At 42.8% G+C, this 26,657-nt stretch overlaps 1 protein-coding gene across 2 annotated transcripts in view; it reads right to left on the bottom strand.

Annotated features, from left to right (window-relative positions):
- RECK (reversion inducing cysteine rich protein with kazal motifs) overlaps positions 1-26,657 on the bottom strand; it is a 531,495-nt gene that overhangs the window by 185,593 nt on the left and 319,245 nt on the right. For both annotated transcript variants that reach the window (XM_083188355.1, XM_083188354.1), the window contains exon 12: positions 13,416-13,552. In XM_083188355.1, coding sequence (XP_083044481.1) covers positions 13,416-13,552 — 137 coding nt within the window. The remainder of the gene's footprint in view (positions 1-13,415; positions 13,553-26,657) is intronic.

Below are 26,657 nucleotides of genomic sequence, written 5' to 3'. Positions count from 1 at the left end.
AATTACCTGTGTGGAGTGCCTTTCTTCTGGAGGAGTTGTATCAAGTTTTAAAAGAGTGCACCCACCAAGTTGATTCCAGACCTCATGGAGTGCCGGCAAAGTGCAAGTATATATTGAAGCACCTTGTTTGGTGTTAGTTGCAAGGCACCAACGGGTTAATTATTGGTGGTAACCCCCGATCACCTCACCTGGGACACACCTGAATTGGTTTTTGTGTTGGACTTCGTTCAGTGTATGGTGTGAATTACATAAGAACAGCATGGAACCGCTGCACAGACCGGCACATAGTGAGGAGATGCCCTCAGGTAGTCCTGTACTCCCTGGGGAGACTTTCAGCTTCTCTCAGGATGAGATTGAGGCTATTATATCTCAAGAATGTGATACAGTGTTGGACTCTGATACTAACATTGAGGACCTCTTTCACCAACTTCTTAAATTACGTCGGAGGGAGACAGATTATTTATTACATAGTGTCTCACTATCAAACTATTATAAGGAGAAGAAAATACCACGAGGGTTCAGGGTATGAAACGTGCCTACTATAGGCCGTAATAATCCAGAGTTCGTACGCAAATGGATTGCCATTTTAAATAAGTGCGCATTTGACCTCATGGTGTTGGTGGTGGAGGAGGCCAATCGTGAATTGGTCAGCTCTAGACAAAAGATTTCAGCTTTGCATCAGGAATATAAAATCATTCTGGAACAAGAAAGCAGTGGCAGTTGGTTGCAAAAGCTTGAATTGCAATGCGAACAATACAAGAGAGAGCTTGTTAAATTCAAGAAGAGTAAAAAATTAGCTGTGGACTCTGACTATGAGGATCATAAAGTATATTTATGGTTGTATGGTGGTGAAAAAGGGAGGTCTGAGAGATCTACCTTCAGAAAACGCAGGCCTTGGCAAAAGAGGGGAGCTAAGACAGACCAAGAGAGATCAAGCAGTGAGAGTGACTTTTTGGTCTCCGAAAATGATGAAGTCTCTACCCGGGCTGGCCCTTTAGGAAGGGGGGCCAGAGGGGCCCCTTCAAGTTCACTCCCACCCGCCGTGGGGGGGCAGAACAAGAGAAATTCGCAAGGCTGCGTCGATAGCATCGACAAAACTGAAGGTTTAATCTTCAACCTGTCCCAACGTGTATTATCTGAAGCAGAAAGGTGTGTCTTAAATAAAGGACTGAGTTTCATTCCCACGAATATGCATAATTATTATAACTGGAAATCATCTTTACACAAGTTTTCAAGGCAGTTACGCCGAAAAGAATTTTTCCAGGGGAAGATTATGAACCAGACAGAGTCAATCTTTGACCCCTTTCTTGCACAGAAATCACGCTCCAATTTTGATCCGCCGTCACAAAACGGATCTATCAAAACGTTCATTAGGTTGATGGACAATTCTATGGATAGGTTCCTAGCCACCCCATACAATATTCGTCCAAATCTCAACAAGAGTGAAATGGATGCTCTTAAAGAGCTGGAGAAGGACCGATCCATTGTAATTCGTCCCGCCGATAAGGGCGGGGCGATTGTGATCCAAGATAAGTCAGATTACAGACAAGAAATTCTACAACAGCTATCGGATACAAGTGTGTACAGTATGTTCCTTTGATAAGGGATCCCACTTTGGAGTACCAGCGGGAACTTTTTGCCATATTGGAAACAGCGTGCCAGGACAGCAAGATTCCGAAGAAAGTTTTATCTGCTTTACAGGTCTTACACCCTGTGGTCCCAGTGATGTACACGCTTCCCAAATTGCATAAGAACCCTAAAAAGCCTCCAGGAAGGCCTATAATTTCTGCCTGTAACTCTCTGTTGCAACCTGTTTCACAACTATTGGATAGTATTGTGCAGCCATTGCTCCCCCTGCAGAAAACATTCTTGAAAGACACGACCTCGTTTCTTAGGAAGCTTGAGGAGCTGGGTGAAGTTCCATCTAGGGCCCTCCTCTGCTGTTTGGATGTGTGCAGTTTGTACACGTCCATACCGCATGAGGGGGGTCTCAGAGCTATGCAAAAGTTTTTAGCTACACATTTGGACCCACTATGTTTTGACCATTTGTTATTCTTGAAGTTGTTAGAGCTTACATTGTGTCGAAACTACTTCCTATTTGATGGTAGGTTTTATGTGCAGCAGAGGGGGTGTGCCATGGGCTCTTCCGTGGCCCCCTCTTATGCTAATATCTACATGTTTGACTTGGAGGAGGATTTCTTCTTCACCCCTTCCCACATCAGGGAGCACGTGGTCATGTACACCAGGTACATTGATGACGTGTTCCTGGTGTGGTCAGGGGGGGAGGAATCCTTCCGAAATTGTATGAATAATATCAATGCATGCAGCCCTTTCATAAAATTCACATTCAGTTGTAGCTTGGTACAAGCTAACTTCTTGGATGTTAGTGTATTTATCAAAGAAGGGAAGATCTGTACAGGTGTTTACACCAAAGATACAGACAGAAACACGTTGCTGAGGGCCTCAAGCCATCACCCCCCTTCTTTGAAGAAGAGTTTGCCTTTGTCCCAAATGATGCGAGTGGCACGCATCACGAGTATCAAGGAGAATGTTCCAGATGAATTAGACAAAATGGTGGTCAAATTCAGGGAACGTGGCTATGAGTTACAGAATTTGCTGTCCCTCAAAGACCGAGTTTTGAAAATGACCAGGGAAGATTTGTTTAAGCCCAACAAGAGAAGCCAAAGGGAAGTTATTCCTTGGGTTAACGAATTTACTCTGACTAGCCCGATTGTTAGAAGGGCTACAAAGGCACTATGGCCCATTGTGGCCACAGACAGAGATCTCCCTGCGTTGGTCAATAAAAAACCATTGTTGGCCTACACTCGAGGTCGTAACTTGAGAGACAGATTGGTCAAGGCGGACATAACTGATACTAGTCCACCACTTCAGCCCAATGTGTATAGAAAACCAGCTGGGTGTTACAGTTGCAGTAACTGTGCGACTTGCAAATTTATTCAACCCTGCAAAAGTTTTAAACACCCTCATAACAATAAAACTTACGATATCCGCTCTGTATTGACATGCAATTCATCCTTTGTAATTTATATTATTGTTTGTCCCTGTGGTCTGTTCTATGTGGGACAGACCACGAGGAAATTCAAGGAAAGGATGGCTGCCCACAGGTCGGCAATTGGGAATACACTGAAGGGTAAAATTATAGACCAACCAGTCCCTAGACACTTCCTGGAACTGGGCCACTCATTGGAATCATTAAAATATTTTATAATTGACCAAATTCCTGTCAGTTTAAGGGGTGGAGATAGGGCTAGGTCCCTACTTATTAGGGAGACCCAGTGGATCTTACGTTTAAATACCATTAGACCTAATGGTCTTAATGATAAAATTAATTGGAACAGCTTGGTGTAAGCTGTTATGATCCATGGTCCCTATATCGTGCTGCTAACTGTTTCTGGAAAAATCAGTTTCCCTTTAAAAATATAGGACTGTATTTGCATTTTTCATACTGCATTTTTTCATACTGCAATTTTTCATTGTGTGTACATGTATGTCTGTTTTGTGTGTATTAGTCATTCATGCACTGGATTTTAATATGTATTTTGTTATTTGTCTTTACAGGACATTGCCAAGCCGTTGCGTTACCGTAGCAACGAAGCCGGATGTCTGGGGTACAGCAGGGAGATCTTGTAGACCCGGAAGTATGGGTGGAACGCGGAAGTAGGGAACTGGAGCGCATCGCTGCGTGCGTACCAGTCCGTCCGCCGGATACCGGAAGTTCGGGTCTGACAGCTTCCGGGACGCTGACTCCGGCGTGGAGCGCGGGAGACCATGGCTGGTAATGTATAAATGTCTGTTTTATGTGGGGAAATACTGGGGGAAACACTGTCGTGATTACTGTGTGTAGATGTGGTTTATGCCCTGAGGACGGAGCGGAGGCTCCGAAAGTACTTGGCGATGATTTAACCTCAATACAGCTTTTTATTGTGCAAATTACCTGTGTGGAGTGCCTTTCTTCTGGAGGAGTTATATATATATATATATATATATATATTTCTACCCAATAGTGGCGTGGCACCCAAAATAAAGTCCACAATGCACTCTTGCAAGATCCCAATCCAGTGAAGTAAACAGGAGATGTATTTCCAATAATTGTTTATTTATCTTCATAGGATTGTCAAGGTATAAAACGCTTGTAGAGCCCAAACGCGTTTCGTCTCATAGAGACTTCATCAGGGGATATAATGATCTACAAGTATATAAAACATTGTTTCAATACATAATACATAAACGACTTTCTCTTATTTTCATATAGGAGATATTTAAAATAGGGGAACTCCCAGAGGACAAGAAAAAGAGATAGAACAAAATAGTGAAGACGAGATGGTGAACTAGTGATGATTAACAAATAGTGGGATGGAAGAAATATAGAATGGTGAATCTATTTTTATTTTTAATCCTTTTGTGGTAATTTTATTTTATTTAATTTATCTGTGGAATAAAGTATTAAATTATCCTTAAAAGATTTGTGTCTATTTACCTTGTGATCTTGTAAATGTTTTCCAAAGAGATTTAATTATAAGGACGTGGTGTCCCTTGAACCTTTAGGAATTTAGAATGTGAAGTATTAGTGAAATATTTTAATGAGATTATTTAGATATTATAGTGTGTATTAGGTGAATTTACATACCTATATTATGGATATACAACATTAACAGTTGATTGGATATGAGTATGCCTATTATGGTGGCCTGTGGAAAGATAATTCTACAATTATTTTTATTTCTATTAAAGTGACATAAGTGCAATTTAGTGAGAGCTCATTATAAACATACCTATAGTTTAACAGGATTAAGAATTCCTGTTAGCCTCCTCTGTGTCGGAGCTAAAAAACGTACCTAATAATTGGATAATTTGTATAATTGGTATAATTAACAACCTCTTTATCACATATTCAAACTATATACTACTATTCTTGGTACCTTACCTAAAACACGGATGACAATCCATCATCCAATATAAAAGCAAATACATCTAAAATAAAATACATAAATACTCAATAAGTTTAGTTTGTTAATTTCCATAGTTAACCATAGGATATATGCATTTTGTTTCCCGTATCCATATGGGAGTTGCTACTCCTTGTTCTTACCTTCAGTGAGACTTCTGGTTGCTTCAGAGAGGCTAACAGAATGAATGTCTCCCAAGCCTGAACTCTATATATAGGGATATAGAAGTGACATCACTTCCTCCCTTATTTAATTGGTTAGTGGTCTAAACACTATTTATCTTAATATATTGGGTGTCTTTCTTTACTGTGCTATATGGATTCAGTACCCTTTAGGGATCTGTGTAAATAAGGGTAACTTTTTATGAATTATATCTGGTCTAACTGGTAATATTAAAATTACCCATGGTGCCATAGTATTTCCCATGATGCATTACTTCCCACTATATACCCGATTTTCGGGCGGGGATCAGTGTGTTCTTACTTCTAAAGTGCATTACATTCATTAGTGGTAGTGGGGAATGTGGCCAATCTTTAACTGAGGCCTGCTTTGTTTGTTTTAGCATTCCTGGTACACGACGTCTCCTCAGCGTGTCCAGGACAATTACCGCCATTTACTTCTGGCTTGCGTTCCAAGCAAGCCAGAAGTGCGTTCCAACTGGACGCCATGTTTGAGATGCAAGTTTCCGGCCTGCGTTTCACGTGGCTAGGAGTTTGCATTCCATCTGGGCGACCATATTGGGCAGGTTTCTTATGCTTTCAAGCTTCCGGCCTGCTGTTATAATGAGCTCTCACTAAATTGCACTTATGTCACTTTAATAGAAATACAAATAATTGTAGAATTATCTTTCCACAGGCCACCATAATAGGCATACTCATATCCAATCAACTGTTAATGTTGTATATCCATAATATAGGTATGTAAATTCACCTAATACACACTATAATATCTAAATAATTTCATTAAAATATTTCACTAATTCACATTCTAAATTCCTAAAGGTTCAAGGGACACCACGTCCTTATAATTAAATCTCTTTGGAAAACATTTCTATAAAGAAGGAATCGTTCTACCGATCTCATAAATTCAAGATCACAAGGTAAATAGACACAAATCTTTTAAGGATAATTTAATACTTTATTCCACAGATAAATTAAATAAAATAAAATTACCACAAAAGGATTAAAAATAAAAATAGATTCACCATTCTATATTTCTTCCATCCCACTATTTGTTAATCATCACTAGTTCACCATCTCGTCTTCACTATTTTGTTCTATCTCTTTTTCTTGTCCTCTCTGGGAATTCCCCTATTTTAAATATCTCCTATATGAAAATAAGAGAAAGTCGTTTATGTATTATGTATTGAAACAATGTTTTATATACTTGTAGATCATTATATCCCCTGATGAAGTCTCTATGAGACGAAACGCGTTGGGCTCTACAAGCGTTTTATACCTTGACAATCCTATGAAGATAAATAAACAATTATTGGAAATACATCTCCTGTTTACTTCACTGGATTGGGATCTTGCAAGAGTGCATTGTGGACTTTATTTTGGGCACCACGCCACTATTGGGTAGAAATATTGGGCTTTGTTCGTTCCCTATCCCTCAGGGAACACAGTGGTGAGGCTGCCGAGTTTGGAACTGTGAAATCTTATTGTAAACTTATTTGGTGTAATAGGCTTTAGTGCGAATTGTAATATTGGGGATATATATATATATATAATATAGCAGCATTTCCTCTAGGTAAAAGAAGAGAAAAAAAAAAAAAAAAAAAAAAGGCACTTTATAGTTCACATCCCATTAACAGCTACAGGAAGTGACGTTTTTTCTACACCCTATATATACCCAGCTCACTCACAGGTCTGTCACTTTCACTTTTGGAGCTGAGCAGTACACATCTTTCCATTGGGCTACTAGTAAGTACTCACCTATATTGGTAAATTTTTGCTGTTTGATGTTATGGTTTAATATGTGAGTTGAACATGCTGTTGTTCCTCTAAACTTAATTTTTTTCAAGAATGTAATCCGTTAAAAAATTATGAAAAATATTTTTTTTATGTACATTTCTTTAGTCGGAAATAGTATGTATTGATATATACTTTATTTAATTCTATGTATTTTTCTGCCAATCTCTACCCTACTTGCAGAGGTTGCTGAATTGATTATAATAGAGTGTCAATCTTATTCACTTCACCAGATTCCCCTTATCTATCTACAATTGAAAGTGGTCATTATAGCCGTATAACTTTGAATGGTTTCTCTATTTGTTTATTCATCTGTAAACAAGCTGGTGGTATGTACTTTTTTCATCATACTTCAAAAGGAAAATAATCTGTTTTGAATTAAGCGAAATGTTATACTGAGGATTTTATTGAACTTTAATTGTAGGACATTATGTTATAATCACCTAAGGACATCTCCTCTTTGTGAAATTTCTATATTTGGTTGGTGTCCAAACCCTAAACCATTGACTGGTATGTGATCCAAAGGACCAATATTTAATCGTTTTCCTTCTCCCTTTTCTTACACCTGCTCAACCTATTACCCTCTTCTTATTATTTGTTTTTATCCAATTTATGGACATTGTATTTATTTGTATTTACTGTAATTCACAGTGTGACCATCGTTGCCTACTGTTGTATTGTGCCCCTGAGGAAGTCGTGTTCACGACGAAACGCGTTGGGACTATTGGGCGCATTTCGACTGTTGACCTGAATTGTGTTTATGTCATTTTATACATTGTAAAGTGTATCAATTCGACCTTTGTTTATACTGCTATGCTCTGTGAGCAAATGTTTATTAAATTTTTCCTATTTTAAACCATACTGTCTTAAATAATTGAAAGGTCCTAGCGCACCCTGAAAACCCCTTTTCTCTCTATATATATATATATATATATATATATATATCCAGAAGGGCCGTCACTCTGGACTGAAATGAGCTGAAGATGGTAACTCGCCCCGGTGCCAACTTGTAGAGGGCAGCAACATGGCACTGCCCACAGAATATAGGAAGCAAATAACTGGGCACTCGAGGACTCGCAGATGCAGGTGAAACAAGACCAGTTTAATCCATAGAAGGTCTTACAGGCGTCATCAACGTTTCGGGGGCCGTACCCCCGTCGTCAGGACCAAGTGCAGACAGTGTGAAGTACAAAATAAAGTGCAAGTGCATAGATATTTATAGAACATGTTAACGAATCAGCGCTAACTTACCTCCTCCCTGCAGCCGTCCACCACGCTCATCCACGGGCCGGTTTCCGGGATTCCGCGCACAGCAGTGACGTCACCACGTCCGGCGGCGTCCAGCTGGGCGCACATCAACACGGCCGTCATATATATATATATATATATATATATATATGGTTGTTTTAGGCGGCACTTCGACGTCTTTCACAAGAATTATGAGATCTTGATGAAAATTGCGTGGTCATAATTCTTGTGAAAGACGTCGGAGTGCCACCTAAAACAACCCTATATGTGCCACTCCTCGTTTGGGGTACGGCTGAGGAAGGCACCTGGTGCAGCATACAGCAATTTCAAGCAAAGGGAGTGCCGGCTTTTTTCCCTGTGTATATGTATATGTATGTGTATATATATATATGTATGTGTATATATATATATATATATATATATATATATATATATATATATATACTGTATATATATAGAATAGAGGTGCGCTGTATTAAAACACCACTTCGTGGCTATGTACATACAATGAACATTTATTGAGAGTTTTCCAGCATGTGGGAATTCATCCTCACTTTCATGTTCTTATAAATGCCACATAAAGTATAAATCCGTGGCCCGACGTGTTTCGTCCCTTAGGACTTCATCAGGGGCAATGAATCAATCCAAAGGTAATGTGTCCTCTACAAAATGCATGAATGGAGGTGTATCCTCTAGCTTAATACAATAATGGGCTGATGGTAATTAGTGCAGTAATCTACTGCAATAATTGTAGAAAATTGTTTGGACCACCTATTTAACAAATGATCAAACAAAGCTTCGGCAGGTATACTCAATAACAGGTGAATGACAGTGCCGGCTGTAACATTCTTCTGTCCACAATATAGAAATACCTGTATAGCCTCTCAAAGGCCCTTATTCTGGTTGGTGCGGTAATATCTGCGTGCGTTCGTGCCGCCGATGTTTTGTGTCTGCGCATGTGCAGAGGCGTCTCTGCGCATGTGGGAGCGGGACGCACGGCCAAATTCCGCATGAAATGTGTACACTACGACCAGGGGGTGGAGAGGGGTGTGAAGGGCTGTTTGGGCTCATTACCATATGTTTACACCCCGCGTTTCATGGGCGTTCCCATGAAAACGCTGGGCGTACGTATGGTAATGCGGCCATGACGCACGTGTAGGGGGCGGACATATGACATTGCCAGATGTCAGCTGCCCGCCCAGATCCCTGCTTTTGCACTGAGAAATGCCCGTGTGGTCTGAGGTTGCGGGAGCTGGCGGACCACTCGGTCCTGCATTCGATGGTCTGCGACCATCGAATGATGGGGGAGGTTCCCTGAGATGGAGGAGGTGTATTCATGAGAAATACACGTGCGGTCCGTTCGGACAGCTTCTTACAGCGTTCGGACGGAGTTGGCGATCCGTATGGAAGGCGGGGTTTAGGACGCACGGTCCTGGCCGCATATTCGGATCCGGCTGCACCGATCAGAATAAGGGCCAAAGTGAGACAAACTGTGAATCACAGGTTCCGAGATATATATATATATATATAAAACACACAGTATATACACACTTGTCCCCCAGACTAAAAGCTGATGCCAGAAACTGTTTTTGGCAGGGGTTCACAAAATCTCTAGTTACGCCACTGTCATGGGTCTGTTGTGTAAAGCAGAGGTGTTATGAGCAGTGCTGTGTGGGTGTTGCAAGTGCCATGTTGGCATGTACACATGCTACAATATCAGCCCGAATGTCTTCCTAAATTTAAAAAAAAAATTGCACCATTTTGTGAAGAAAATAGAAATGCTATTTTAATATGTGGCAGCTGTGCAGCTGGCCTTTCATTATGTTGTTAAGATGCTGGGTCTATTTTCATATGCAGGCCTGGAGCTATCTGCCATAACTAGACATTTAGGGACGTAGTGTTTTGGGGAAGGGCCATGGTCACACAATAGTTCCAATTCACATTACACCACACAGTAGTGTCCATTATTCACATTACACCACACAGGTAGATCCCCTAAGACACTCTGCACCAGATATAGATAGACACAATGCCCACAGGAGTAGCGCCGGTGTCAGCCCTGTGTCCTTTCCCCTCAGTGTCAGCCCTGTCCCCTTTCCTCAAAACCACCCGTGTCAGCCATACCCCCCTTCGCCTGAGTACATACCATTAGTTGGTATCTGCCAGTGTCAACCTCTGCTGTTCTCAATTCGACCCTCCTCCACAGCCAGTGACAGCGTGTCCCATTGTGCTGCGCGGTGTTCCCCAGCTGGAGGATCCTCAGTTAGGGCCAATGGGCCAGATGTATTAAGCTTCAAAAAGTGATAAAGTGGAGAGTAATAAAAAACCAGCCAATCAGCTCTAACCTTAAATTTTTCAAACTCAGTCTGAAACAAGACAGGTGATTGGCTGGCTGTTGATCACTCTCTACTTTATCACTTTTTGAAGCGTTATATATCTGGCCCATTGTCAGTCACAGTGCAGCCTACTAGGTAGAGTGCCGAGTCTAGGACACAGAGGGGGAGCACCAATCAGTATCAGCGCAGTCCTACCCCTCTGTGTTCTAGACCCAGCGATCTGCTCAACAGGCTGTGCTGTGACTGACATATGCGGGGTTATTCTAGTTCACTCTTTCTGACAAATTCCTTCTTAGATAGGGTTACTCAGCAATGTATCCATCTTTGCGGACAATACAAAACTTAGCAAAGTCATCAAATCTTGCAATTCTAGATGAGTGGGCAAAAAATGGAAGATGAAGTTCAATGTAGATAAATGTAAGGTTATGCACCTTGGGAGACACAACCAGTGTGCAAGTTACAACCTTAGCGGAGAGGAACTGGGTAATTCCATACTTGAAAAGGATCTAGGAGTCCAAATAGACAGCAAACTGGGATGTAGTGCCCATTGTAATGTAGCTACAAAAAAGGCCAACAAAATTCTGGCATGTATTAAGAGGGGAATGGAAACTAGGGACTCAAGGGTAATTATGCCACCATATAAGGCATTGGTGAGACCTCACCTCGAGTACGGAGTGCAGTTCTGGGCCCCACACTATAAAAAGGACATCATAGAGTTAGAAAAAACTAATCTTATTAGGGGAATGGAGAATTTAAGCTACGAGGAGAGATTAAGCAAGCTGGGACTATTTACACTAGAGAAGAGACTTTTAAGGGGGGACATGCTCAACATGTACAAATATATCAAGGGCCAATAAAAGGAACTTTCACACACCCTCTTTTCTACTAGAAAGGAATCTAGGACACGAGGACATGAGTATAGATTAGAAAAAAAAAAAGATTTCATTCAGCTAGTACAGTGGTTCCCAACCTGGGGTACTAGTACCCCTGGGGGTACTCTGCATACCAGTTGGGGGTACTTGAAAATAATATTGGCAATGGCGGAAGATGAAAAAAAGTATTTTGATGGCAGAAGACCCATTGCCATGTAGAAGAACCATGTTTTGTCACTTACGGTTCTGTCTTCAGCGTCATCAGTGTCTCCTTGTGCTTTTGTCTGACTAGCAATCCACTACCATGCTGCCCTCAGCAATCATCTGCCCTGCACTGACACAGGTGGAGGAAGCAGTGGCATTAATCCTACAGGTGTAATTGGGAACCCTGGAGACAATACGCAACCAGCAGCCAGACATGGAAGGGCACAATTCCTATCCGCTACTCCTTAATATACGCATAAGGATACACATACCGCTCACTTCCACTCCACTCATAAGTTCTGTCTATATTTCATATTGAGAGGAGGGGTACTCATCAATGAAAAGCCTAATCAAGGGGTACGGGAGAGAAAAAAGGTTGGGAACCACTGAGCTAGTAGAAAGAATTTCTTTACGGTTAGAACAGTCAAACTCTGGAACTCTCTTCCCAGAGAGGTGGTAACGGCTGGCTTATTAAATGTGTTCAAGGCAAAGTTGGACAAACATTTACTGGATAAAAACATCCATGGGTACAAACAAGAAATATATTCTGTCTGTAAAATATCAGAACCTACCAAATCAGCAATGGATATCTATACCAGGTTGAACTAGATGGACGCAACTCTTTTTTCAGCCTTACCTACTATGTAACTATGTAAAACCATGTGCACTGCAGGTGGGGCAGATGTAACTTGTGCAGGGAGAATTAGGTTTGGGTGGGGTTGTACTTCAAAGTGAGATCTATATTGCAGTGTAAAAATAAAGCGGTCAGTATTTACCCTGCACAGAAACAAATTAATTCACTCAAATCTAATTATCTCTGCACATGTTGCATCTGCCCCCGTGCAGTGCACATGGTTTTGTCCATCTAAGAAGGAATTTGTCAGAAAGAGTGAACTAGAATAAGGCCCTCAGTCCGCTGACTGGGGATCACAATGCAGCGCTGAGGGGAGGCAATGTTACTGGCCGCGGTGAGAGAGAGAGAGTCGGGGGACAAGGTGTGTGCCAGAAGGTGTGCCTATAGTGCAGATGTGCAAGGCACCACACACCTAGTTAGGGCCCTGGGAGCAGGGCCGGTGCCACCACTAGGCAGCTCTAGGCATAGGGTGCCGGCACCTGGATGGTGGCAGTTCGCCCCTCACCCCCAGCATATAGCTGGCGGCGTCCGCGTCGCTGCAGTGCTGGAGGGGGCAGGGGTGTCTGTGCCGCGGGGGTACCTGCGGCGCTGTCACTGTATAAAGCTGCTGGCGGCAGTGGGGTCCCTGAATAGAGAATAACTAGCGCTATGTGCGCAAAGCGCTTCTGGGCTTGAAACCACTTGCCGCACGCTGATTGGCTGAGATTCAGCTAATCAGCTTGCGGCAAGTGTTTTCAAAATCAGAAGCGCTTCCCGCGCCGTCGCGCGCATAGCGCTAGTTATTCTCTATTCAGGGACCCCGCTGCTGCCAGCAGCTTTATACAGTGACAGCGCCACAGGTACCCCCCGCGGCACGGACACCCCTGCCCCCTCCAGAACTGCAGGGACGCCGACAGCGTCCACCACAGGTACCACCCCCCCTTCCCCGGGCACCGGGGCGCCTCCACCCCGACTCGCCTGGGAGCTATACTAGTTCTGTCCGCCCCATTGTTAATCTGGCCCTGATTGTGTAACAGTGTTGCTTCTCTGTTCTTTGGTGTAATATTTGTACTTTGCAACAGAAAAGGCTTGGAGAAGGATGGCTTGCTAAGAGATTTGTTAAGGCGGATCAGGGTCGACTTCACCGAGGGTAGAAGTCGCCTAGTGTATGCCCAACTTTAAAGTGAAACACTGCTACTTACGGAGATAGGTGTCCAACGGAATGCAGTCCCCTGTGTCATCAGTTGAAGACAGAAGCTCACATATACTTTCTGCTGTGTGGCTCTCAGGAAATTTATTGTTGTCACCACATTTTCTCAGAATTTCAACACAATCTGCTCTTCATGGATGGAATTACAAAACAGTACATTATTTACACATCCAATACAACAAACACATATGGGTTTATTTACTGCGATGGGAGATCTATTTCAAATTAGATGTTGCTATGGGAAACCAATCAGAAGCTACCTTTTTATTTAGAACCTTCTAGAGGATAATAGAATCTGAACATAAAAGTACAAATCATAGAAAAACATATGAAACCACCAGAAAAATAGATACAAACAATAAGAATAAAAAAAGCAAGACAGATGGATATAGTAATCAAAATGTCTATAGTCCATGTTGCCTAACATGGTTCAATTCCCCAACATGTGATACTTGGTGCCCACATTACATTAAAACCTCCACCCTTTCCCAGAGGCAAGTGTGCATGCAGAGGTGCGTGGCCTAACTGAAGGGGGAGCATGGCCTCCCAAGGCAGGGCCGGTGCTAGGGTGTTTGGCACCCTCCTGCAAACATTACATTTGCGCCCTTCCATACTTTACAAAGAGATGGCACGCAGCGAAAAAAAAGGGTTTATAATGCCCATAGTAGTAGTGCTTCTTATACACATAATGTGCCCAGTAGCAGCAGTGCTTTTACTAGACATATTGGTGGTATATGCCAGAATAGGAATAGGTGCCCCCTCCCCCCCTCACACTCACATCAAAAACAGGGACAGTGCGTGCCAAAGGCGCAAGCCAAAATTTAAGGGTGTATCTTAGTGGGGAAGGGCTGTGGTTACATAAAAGTACCAGTTCACATTACCCCCTCACAGTAGTATATTTTACTTTCATTACACAGTCGAGCCCCTTGAACACACTGCAACAGGATTACTCACACTCTAATGCCCATTACACATTATGCCGCACACCTTAATGCCCAGTACACATTGGGGAAAATTTACTAAAGGAAATTTGTAAAAAATAGGTGTATTTGTATTTAGAAATACACTTATTTTTGACATTTACTATCCTGAAAATAAGGCAATTCGAATTCATATTGATAGCACATCAATACGAATACGAATCGCCGTATTTTCAGGATAGTAAATGTCAAAAATACGTGTATTTCTAAATACAAATACACCTATTTTTTTACAAATTTCCTTTTTTAAATTTCCCCCATTATGTCACGCTGAAATGCCCATTACATGTTATGCCATACACTTTAATGCCTATTACATATTATACCACTCACCGTATTGCCCATTACATATTATGCCCCACATCCCAATGCCCATTACATATTATGCCACACACCATAATGCCCATTACACATTATGGCACACACCAAAATGCCTATTATATATTATGCCGCACAGCGTATGGCCAATTACATATTATGCCAAACACCACAATGCCCATTACATATTATGCGCACACTGTATTTATGTCTATTACATATTGGAGCTGATTCTGATTCCTTCGGTCTCGGACCAATGGTTTTACCCTGCGCATGCGCATAATCAGTTATACGCATGTGCAGAGCTTCTGTGGGTGGCGCTCCCATGGGGGCAGTGGCGGGATTGGCCATGGGAATGCCCAGCATTTCATCAGCGTTCATATGCAAACGCTGAGCGTTCCCATGCAAACGCTGCACGTTCCCATGCAAATGGTGGCATGATGCCAGTGCCGGGGGCGGACGGCTGAGGCACATGATGCCCTTACCTCACACAAGACACTGCAAAAACTCTAATACATGCGCTCATCATCTCATGTATTGATTATTGCAATATTCTCCTTTTTGGCCTTTCCCAATACAGACTCTCACCACTACATTCCATTATGAATAGAGCTGCGAGGCTAATCTTCCTAGCCAGACGTTCATGGTCTGCAAAGCAACTCTGCCAGTCACTTCATTGGTTACCTGTATTCTACCATATTCAATACAAAATAATTTTACTTGCACACAAAGCCATAAAACAAACTACACTAACATACATCTCCTGTTATATCAAAATATCTTCCAAACGGACCTCTACGCTCCTCACAAAAATTATTTCTCTTATCACACTCATTACTCGCTCCCATTACCGATTGCACGACTTTCTTCAGGCTGCACCCACTCTGTGGAATGCCCTGCCACACACAATAAGACTCTCCTCCAGTCTCCAAAACTACAAGCATTCCCTGAAAACTCACCTCTTCAGGCAAGCTTATCAAATTCCAGAACCAGCCACTTAACCTTCATATACCATTCCTATCTAATCACACCCCCACTGTACAGTCCACACATATCCACACCAGCACACCAGGAACCTTTGCATTCTGGTAGAATAAGTGCAATAAAGAACATATATATATCCTTGTGTATCAATGCCTATTTCCCTATAGATTGTAAGCTTGCGAGCAGGGCCCTCATACCTTTGACTGTCTGTAAATACCCAGTTTGTTGTATCACTGTCTCCTATTGTAAAGCGCAAAGGAATATGCTGTGCTATATAAAAAAATGTTACTAAATAAATAAATAAATAAATAATAAAACATGGATCAGATCATAAACTTAATCATGGTGGATGGTTAAAATGGCACCAGAGGTATGGGAGTGGGTTGCAGACAGGAAGCCCGAGACACCTGAGAAAGCTGCAGAATGGGCTGATAAATATATAGCTAATAGTCCCCAATGGAAAGTCTGCAGTGCAGTGGGTAGTGCAAGAATCCCATGAGTGGAGAAGCCCCCTGACAAAGAAACATGCATCAATAATATTAATAACAGAGGCTCTATCAAAAGCGTCACCTATCAATCGCCCAGAGTAGCTAACCAAAAACCTCAGAAGTGTTACTGCTGCAATCAACCAGGGCACTTGCCGAGGACTGTCCACAAACAGGAGGATCATTCCCTGGGACTAGACCAGCCCGAGTATCTGTGGTACAGATGGAGCCCGTTTCATCTTTGCAGGCCCCGCCAGCCATCGGAAGGGGGCGCATGCGCACAAAACACTCGCGCACCCCGTTCTGACAGAGCGCCCTCCCGGGTCCCCGCTGCCTCGCTGCTGGTCGCTGATGCTTGGCCCCCCTCCCCACACCCCCCTCTCTAATCCTGACCATCACCCGCCCAGCCGCCGAGAGACTGGGACGCATGCGTGTGAGACGCACATGCGTCCAAGTCTGATGTGTGTCTCTCCCCCAGCGCTCGCCAGCAGGAACATTCTGGCAAGAGCTGGCAATGAAAGAGAGGGGCTCCATCTGTATGTTACTATACGGAGAATTATGGCGATGAGATTGTCCAGTCAGATACATACTGTATGGGGTGTACATTGTGGATCTGGTAGTGGAGGAGGAGCAAGCAACTCCTAGGAGTATGCAAGGGCACCTACAGACTGTGATGGTGGAGCACTAGTCGGCACAGTGCTTACGAGATTCTGGGGCCTCACTCACATTGATTGAACCAGACCTGATTCTCACTTACATGGTGATTCCTGGACATTATATATGAATTGCCACTGCCTGGGAACAACAGGCCGACATACCCATCACCAAGATACATCTGGACTAGGGAGCTAATCAAGGAATCGTGGACATCAGAGTACTCAAGGAGCTACAAGTGAAGGTCATCATCTGAAATGATCTGGGACAAGGACTGTTAACACACTTTGTCCAGGCGGTGACCAGAAGCCAAGTTAAAAGAGTAGCTACCCAGGTAACAGATATGGAACAGTAACAATCTACCCAAACAACTACATGAGTGATTTTATTCCCTTATCCAGCACTTTTAAGGTAGACTTGGGGGAGGTGGACCAGACTGAGTTTTGATAGGCCCAACAGACTGACCCCTCCTTGAGTAAATTGAGGAGCATGGCCGACTTTTGGTTAGAAACAGCCGATGGAAACAAGATAGTTTGGGAAGATGAATTACTGTACTGAGTGGTCATTCCTCAGTCTGGACAGGAAGATGTCATGCCTACTAAACAGTTGGTGGTACCTGAGTGCAATTACAAGCTCTTGCCCATGACATCCCTGCAGCTGGGCATTTTGTCACCCATAAGTTGCTGGCCTGACTGTTACAGAATTTCTTTTTTTGCCGGGGATTTTTAAGAGATGTCAAGCAGTATTGAGACACCTGCGATACCTGCCAAAGACTGGGGAAGCCCCAATGGACAGCCCCTCTGCATCCATTACCTATTATAGGAGAACCCTTTGCCCGTGTTGAGATAAACTTAGTCGGACCATTAGCTATTTCCAGTCATACGGGCAAGAAGTACATCTTAACACTAGTTGACTTTGCTACACACTACACTGAGGCCGTGGCCCTATCATCCATTGACACAGAACATGTTGCACAAGCACTGAGAGACATCTTCAGTCAGGTTGGAAACTGGGAGATGATTTTTTCAATATCAGGCATATACTTAGGACACACGGGCATGTACTGAGGTTAGAGGAAAATAAATTCCTGACTGAATTAAGAAGAGGATTCTTCACCATTAGAGCAGTAAATTTCTGGAACTCATTGCCAGCGGGGGTGGTTATAGTAAATACAGTTCCACTGCCTGCTGGGAAATCACCATCCGCCGCCATCCCCTGTCCCCGCAGCACCCACTGGAGTAGAGATGCTGAGGGGCGGCGGCCGCACCTAACACATTTTTTATATGCAGCAAATGATTTGGGTGTCCCATCTTGTTTAAATGCTTTAAATGCCCTCCTTTTTTTAGCTATTTCAAATTTGACTTTGCTGTTGAGCCACATAGGTTTCCTTCTGACGTTTGTGCTTTTATTTACCCTAGGAATCAATTTATCTGTGCCCTCCAGCAGTAATTTTTTTTAAAGTTTGCCACCTTTTAGTAGTATCCATACCTCTAATTCCTTCCATTTTATATGCTGTAAGGACTCCTCAAATTTACCAAAGTTTGTTATTCTGAAACTTAAGGACCTAGTTACTCCAATATAATTATCTTTGTTAAAATTTTAATCGTAATATTGATAATTGATAATATTGTGATCGTATTGTGCATTTATAATAGAAATATATCAATTTATTTGATAAATAACAATTGATTAGGTGATTAGGTCTAAAAATGTAAACATATAAAAGATTAATTATATTTATATATATATATATATATATATATATCAACAAAGAGCAAAAGGTACCTGAAACCGTGCACTAGTAGAAAATAGCAGCACCTCTGAAAGTCCCCTGTTAGCTGGGCCCAAGTGGCAAGTAGAAATACAGAAAATGGCTACAAGTCACTGAATCCCCATCTGAGGAACGGAGTTGCTGTTAGGACTACAAGTAAGGAGTTGCATCTTGGACCATCAGTTACCGGGACTGTAACCAGGCTGCTTCCTTATATCATCACTTGGACATCCTGGCAGTGGACTCTCCAGAGGGTCAATAACCATATATATGGTGATATGCGATTTTTTTATGTCTTAAATGTGAGTGCAATTGTATAATAAAGTATTCTTTTAATTACAAGACAGTATTGCACTATGGATGTTTGCTCTTGAGATTTTACAGTGTCTGCACGGAAGGGGATAACACTCTTCAAATATCCACATATGGTGGACTTATATGCGATTTAAAAAAATCAGATCATGTGAGTGTAAAATCAGACCAATAATTATGGTTATGGTGTTTAAACAATATTGCACTATTTTGGTCTTTTGAAGTCATTTACAGATCCAGTATATGAATTTCAAGTAACGCATATTGGAAGCCTTTTTCATATTGCGAAGAAGAAAGGAAGGTTTAATTTTCATCTCTGGTGGATGATAATATCTGGTGGCGCTAATTGAGAGCACAAACTTTTTTGCATGTACATTAGAAATACAAAAAAAATCAGAGTGCGCTATAATGAATAACACAATTTTAAAATACAGATATTTAATTTTAAAAAAGCCATACATTGGCTAAGAAACAAACATAATAATACAGTCAGTATACAATGTGATTTCACAAAGAGTGTATAGCAATCCAATGTGGTAGTAGGCCCAACGCGTTTTGTCAACTAAGTGACTTCATCAGGGGCAATTTGATTAAGAAAGGCACAATTGCACTGTAAGCGAAATACACATGATGTAATATACATACAAAATATATATATTTTTTTTTTTCTGCAGATGAAGAATCTATTACGATTACATTTTTAACAAAGATAATTATATTGGAGTAACTAGGTCCTTAAGTTTCAGAAAAACAAACTTTGGTAAGTTTGAAGAGTCCTTAAAGCATATAAATTGGAAGGAATTAGAGGTATGGATACTACTAAAAGGTGGCACAGATAAATTTATTCCTAGGGTAAATAAAAGCACAAACGTCAGAGGGAAACCTATGTGGCTCAACAGCAAAGTCAAAGGTACTTATGTATTATCTGGGCTCCCATGTTAAATGCACCCCATTTTTTCATACCCCTACTATCCAACTACGCATGGAGTTTAATTTATATAGTGTGGCGAGCACAGCGAGCCACCGTGCCCGAAGCGTGGCAAGGGGACGCGGTCTCATAAGAAAAACGGGAGCCCAGATATTACATAAGTACCAAGTCAAATTTGAAATAGCTAAAAAAAAGGAGTTCAGCCTTGTATGTGTCCAATTGTGACTTGAGTTTGTCTAGCCACTTATTGGATGTGTCTGCGATCAAGGTGGGTAAATGGTTTTCCTCAAATTTCTTAATATTTGTGAACACAATCTTGCAAAGGAAAATATAAAGAAATTTGAGGAAAACCATTTACCCACCTTGATCGCAGACACATCCAATAAGTGGCTAGACAAACTCAAGTCTCAATTGGACACGTACAAGGCTGAACTCCTACACTACAAAAAAGAAAAACTGGTCAAAGTAAGACAGGTTTACGAGTAAAACGCTGTATATCCCTGGCTAGGGAATACTTCAAGATCCCATCCACGACTGCAATAATCAACTTTCCATCACCAACGGCAACAATACAACAATACCAGCACCTCGGGGAGTGATACAGACGCTACATCAAGAGGTTCACGCAAACCTAACCGCGGTCCTCTCCCTTTAGGTGTACATACCCGCTCTGCAGGCAAACCCATTCTACCAGACCCACCAGAAGGGGTGGCCAAAACAAAGGCCAGAGCAACCAAAAAGCCTCAGAAAGGAAGCAGGAATTAGTGTTTAACCCCTCTCACCACTGCAGAAACCAGCATCTTAAGTAAAGGACTGTCGTTTGTCTCTACACACCAACAGGACAAGTTTGATTGGAAAGTTGATACGTACAAACTCAATAGAATTTTTAAAGTCAAAGAATACTTTGTTAAGCAGAACACTATGCCACCACAGGAGAACATGCCTTCTAAGATCAGGAACCTGGGCCCTGCTTCAAAATTCGACCCTCAACTCCCATATCCCCCCCCCCCCCCCCCACAGGTACACCCCAACCTGTCCATTGCAGAAAGGACAGCGCTAAACCATCTCAGTCAGAGAGAAGATATCATTATCCGTGGGGCGGACAAGGGGGGTGCCATAGTGGTTATGGACACCTAGCAAAACAGGGAAGATTGCTATGCACTTTTACAGGACAATCTCACCTATGAGAGACTACAATGCAACCCTACCAGTTTATACAAGGGTAAACTTGATGCCATTCTCTCCAAGGCATTGGAGAAAGGCATCATTTCCAAAACTATCCACAACAAGCTCTCCACTGAATATCCCATAACTCCACTATTCAGATACACAAGAACGCACAGCGCCCCCTGGTAGACCCATTATCTCAGCCAGGGGGTCGCTGTGTGAACCCATCTCTGTGTATCTTGATGCATTCTTACAACCCTGCATTCAGAATTTACCCACATACCTGAAAGATTCCAAGGCTTTACTTTCCAAATTCATTCTTTCACACATAGTACCTAAGAACACTGTACTCGCTACACTTGACGTGTCCAGCTTGTACACGTGTATCCCCCACAATGATGGCATTACAGCAGTGGCAGAGCTTATTGTGAACAATCCCCCTGAATTTTTTCTTGATTTACAGAGATTTACGTTACTTCAGAAATTCTTCATTTTTTTTATGGTAATTTCTATTTGCAAAGGATGGGGTCCGCTATGGGATCTTCAGTAGCCCCGTCCTTTGCAAATGCTTACACGTGTAGGGTAGAGCAGGAGATTTTCATTAACAACACCAGTGCCTATCCGCACATTGGCATGTATACACGCTACATAGATGATCTTCTCCTGTTCTGGCATTCCACAGAAAGTGCATTGGAAAGCATTGCCACTACACAAAACAATACAGACCATCCAATAAAACTCTCTCTTACCATGCACACTACACAAATCAGTTTTTTTTATATCAACATTAGTTTAATCAACAACGAAATACAAACTTCACTGTTCATTAAACCCACAGATAGCAACACAACTCTCAGATACAACAGCTTCCACCCAGACCCCCAATAGAGGGCCTCCCTTACTTGCAGTTCCTCAGGATCTGTAGAATTGCTGTTACCCCACAAGACAGAGAAAATCAGTTAAACAACATGGTCCTCAGATTTGAACAGAGGATATCCCACCACAGAGCTCATCAAAGCCAAAAACAAAGCTTTATCACAGGACTGCATTTCTCTCATAGTGAACAGACAGCCCAAAAACAAAGTACCCCCGATCCCATGGGTCAACACTTTCAGCAACCAGACCAGGGCAAAGGCCAAGAAGTGGTGGCCGATTGTCACCACTGATCCTGAATTACTAACACTCAGGAATACCAAACTTATGCCTGCATACAAGAGGAGCTATAACTTAAAAGACCGCCTTGTCAAAACTGACATTAAGGGCTTTGGCAACCTGAGTGGGCATCCCAGACCCCAAAAGACAGGTTGCTTTAAGTGCCTAGGATGCACCACCTGCTGTTACCTCACCCCTTGTTCTTTTATGGTTCATCCATACACTGGCCAAAAATTCAAAATACGCTGGGCCCTCATGTGTACCTCAAAATTTGTGGTATATGTGCTATACTCCCCGTGCGGTCTCCATTATGTGGGGAAGACAGACTATGCCTTTAAGGTTAGGATGGGCCAACACCGCTGTGCCATCAGAGCAGCCCTCACCTCTGGCAAAAGTGAACAGCCAGTAGCTCGACACTTTGCGGAGTTCAAACATGGCATGGCTACCCTCCACTACAAAATTGTGGATCATGTCCCCCAGTCCTTACGAGGTGGGAACCGATCCAAATTGTTACTACAGCTTGAAACAAAATGGATCATCAAACTAGATACCCTACACCCCAGAGGGTTGAATGATGCCCTAGGGTTTCACAATTTTCTCTAATTAGTCCTGCCTTTTTCATTTAGCAATGCCTTTATCACCAGGACCAGGTCCACTTTACAGGGACCACCTTACATCCCTTACTCAACACAAGAGCAGGCAGTACCTGACTCTCAAGCACCGATTCCCTCCGGGATTTACACTCGATTAACCCAGTTACGGTGTTGATCACCCAGTAGCATGTGAGACACAGTTGGTAGATTATACCACACATGTATTCTTATACATAAACATTAATTATTTTCGTCTCTGGGACCACTTGGACATACCTAGCATGTATTTTAATGTAATATTTTTTCTAATTTTTTTCCAGCTTTTGTGTTTTTCAAAAAGAAATTTACGTTTTGCCAGACATCACATTACAAGATTCCTGACATTTGGCTACTGACTTGTACATATACAACTTGCTATTCAATGTATTCAATGTATTCCCACAGGCAGGGCCGGTGCTAGGGTGTCCGGCGCCCTCCTGCAAACCATAAATTTTGCGCCCTTTCACATTGCCATTGCAACAAGCTGTAGCCCGATTGTGGGAGCGTATGCAACATGCGATCCTATGGATAAGCTCGGGTGCATGCACATGTATGCATACACCATCTCAGTACTGTGTCCGCAAAATGTTGCAGGCACTAAAGGTGCCCATACTCGCTGCGAGAATCGCATATGTTATGGGCTAGATCACATCGCACAGCATGCATGCAATGTGTGTGCGATCCGAAAGCAGTACAAAAAGTATGTACAGTACAGCACATACTTTTTGTACTGTGCGATCGATGCCCACAGGAGCGCATATCGCATCGCACGCTGCTATTGCAGTGTGTATGGCCACCTTTAGGCACATAACCCAGCCCATTATTTAGAAAGTGTCTAAATTAATATTTAAAAAAATCTACAATTATTAAAAAATTTGTTATAAACATGTACAATAAAAGACTCACTGTTCTTTTGCTGTTTAACTGTTGTGCAGTCCCTCCTCTTCTATCTGCATAGGCAGGATGCTGAGGACGCCATTACACCCCTCTCGTGACTGAGGGGGAAAGGAGGGGAGAGACGGAGGAGATGGAAGAAGAGGGGAGGAGATAGAGAGGGCGGAGTGTTGAGGACTGGCAATGGCACTGGCACAGCACACTGAGAAGAGGGAAGGAAGGGCGGCGCTTCTGCCTGTTCGTCATTTGATTGACAGGTGCAGGGAGCAATGGGTAGGGGTGGAGGTGGATCCGGACATCATCCAGGCATTCACAGACAGAGCTACATACCTCAGAGCAACTGTCCGTGAGGAAAAGGGGGCAGGTCACAGGAGGAGGACAGTGTGTGTGCGGTGCAGGGAGCTGCCCAGCCTCTCCATACTGCCGTCCATTGTCAGACAGGCACTGCGGGCGGCGTGCAGGCTGTGTGCACTCGCAGTGCAGGGAGCAGCTCTTTATACTGCTGCCCGCTGTCAGACAGGCGCTGCGGGCAGCATGCAGGAGGCAGTGAAAGTGAGGGCTGAGGCAGCTTTAGCAGAGCAGGGAGGGAGACAGCGCCTTTTCAGCATGGCATCTCCCTGCTTTGCAGGAGCTGCTGAGTGGGTAGCGCTGGCCCTGCCCACAGGTTAGCTCCCCAAAAAATGTGATGCAATTTTGTTCTTTATTTTTATCTTCTATTGTCATATAGCCACATTGTAGTATGCCTTCACATTCATTTTTTAATACACGCACCTTTCCCTGCTATTTTCTTCCCTAACCACTAGATGGCACCAAACTCACATCAGCACTTTTTAAGCTTACTGGCGATTTTTTTTTCTTCATATTTTTTTTTCACATTGTGTCCTCTCATACTTGTTTAGTTTTGGGACACCTCATGTATGCTTGCAGTTATTCACTTTTATTTCCAGCCAGCACATCCTAAACCTTTTGCATTCACTATTGCAAGGCAGATAACCTGACCGCCGGGAACCCCTGTGACTAGCAACCCGGGTGACGTACTTCCGGTCCCAGCCTGACAGTGAAACCCGGAAGTTGACCAGGACTTGGGAATCCACCGGCGGCCGCTGACACGGGGTGGAGGGTAAGTGTCACTCACTTTATTCATGTAAATTTCACCTAACTTAAGCAGCACCACTACACCTATGTGTTATTATACATCCTGACGATGGGGTCACCGAACCCCGAAACGTTGATGACTATGGACTAATTTCTATTCCAATCTGCTTTCACCCACAAAAAGTCTCCTAGTGCCACTTCTTCATCTGGTATATATAATATATATATATAGATATATATATATATATATATATATATATATATATATATATATATATATATATATATCTGTATATATATATATATATATATAGGAGTAGGCAAAGAAGCAGACAGCGGCACTCTGGGAATTTTCAAAAACGTATATTAGTGCAAAAATAGCATACCAACGTTTCGGGGCATAAGGTACCCCTTTGTCAAGGTGAACAGTGCAGTAACAAAAACAAAGTGCAGTGTGCTTACCTAAATACATGTAAGCACACTGCACTTTGTTTTTGTTACTGCACTGTTCACCTTGACAAGGGGGTACCTTATGCCCCGAAACGTTGGTATGCTATTTTTGCACTAATATACGTTTTTGAAAATTCCCAGAGTGCCGCTGTCTGCTTCTTTGCCTACTCGTGCACAACTGTTCCAGAAGGCACCTGGGTCCCTGACCAGCTGGGGGAGTGCCAGGTCAACACACACCTTGATAGATATATATATATGGTACAGATAGGGGGCACTCTCAGGACGTGATAGTTTATTTTTAAACATGATCCAACATGTTTCGGGTCTTGCCCGTCCTCAGGGATCAACAGTGTAAGTACAAGTGCACATATTTAAACATCTAGGCAGAACCCGCCCCCTGGTCAATCACACCACACCTGGATCGTGCTTACCTGCGGCGTCCATCGCCAGGTCCAGCTCCCGCTACCTCCACATGCATCGCTCCGCCGATGACGTCATGCAGGGCGCCCCGTACTTCGTATAGGAACTGCCCGCTACGTCGTCAGCCGTTGCCCCGCTTCGTGAACCGCAGCTCACAGCCAAGCCTCGCTCTGGGCGCCCCAGAAAGCCGTTTCCATGGTGACACGTCTACAAAATAAAATAAACAAACTGATATTTAAAAACATGGTTAAGAGGCTTAATATAAGCCATTGTAGGAGGCAGCAAGCTGCCATATCACTTGTGCTACACAAATCTAAGTGAAAAAGTGAAATATAAAAACATATATAAACGCTGGAAATACAATTTTTACATTGGAAGTGCTTACATGTTTCATATTATACAGTAATGCCTATGGTTCATATTAGTACATTTATTACCAAACTGTATCCATGAACAGCACTATACCAGTGTAAGTAAGTTGACCCGACTGATCACCGTTAGTTATGAACAAACAGCGCGTCATGCAGAGCTTGGTGCCAAAGGCACTCCATTCATAGTTATGATATTTCATTAGTCTCAAATGATTTCAAATGAAACTCTGCAGCCCATGCTGTTCGTTCAACCCTCTCGGCAATAGGGTGTCCAACACAAAAATCCATTTGGATTCTGCTTGTAGTCGTCTCCTGCTCCTATTGCCCCCTCGGACATTCTGGGGTATGTGGTCAATGATTTTAAATCTGATGCTTGCTATGCTATGCTTCATGAGGGCGCAGTGTCTTGCGACTGGCTGGTCGCTGGTGCCAGTGCTGAGGGCGTGTCGGATTGCCGACCTGTGGTTTGCCATGCGCTCTTTAAACTGGAATTCTGTCTTGCCCACGTAGTATAAGCCACATGGACAAGACAGAACATAAACCACGTACTTGGTGGAGCATGTCACTGAGTGTTTAATGGGTATTTTACGACCCGTGTGTGGATGGTTGACAGTGCTCCCA

The sequence above is a fragment of the Crinia signifera genome, chromosome 5 (genome assembly GCF_055691185.1).
Source record: "Crinia signifera chromosome 5, ASM5569118v1, whole genome shotgun sequence".
NCBI classification, from domain to species: Eukaryota; Metazoa; Chordata; class Amphibia; order Anura; family Myobatrachidae; genus Crinia; species Crinia signifera.
This window is presented reverse-complemented; position numbering and strand designations above follow the sequence as displayed.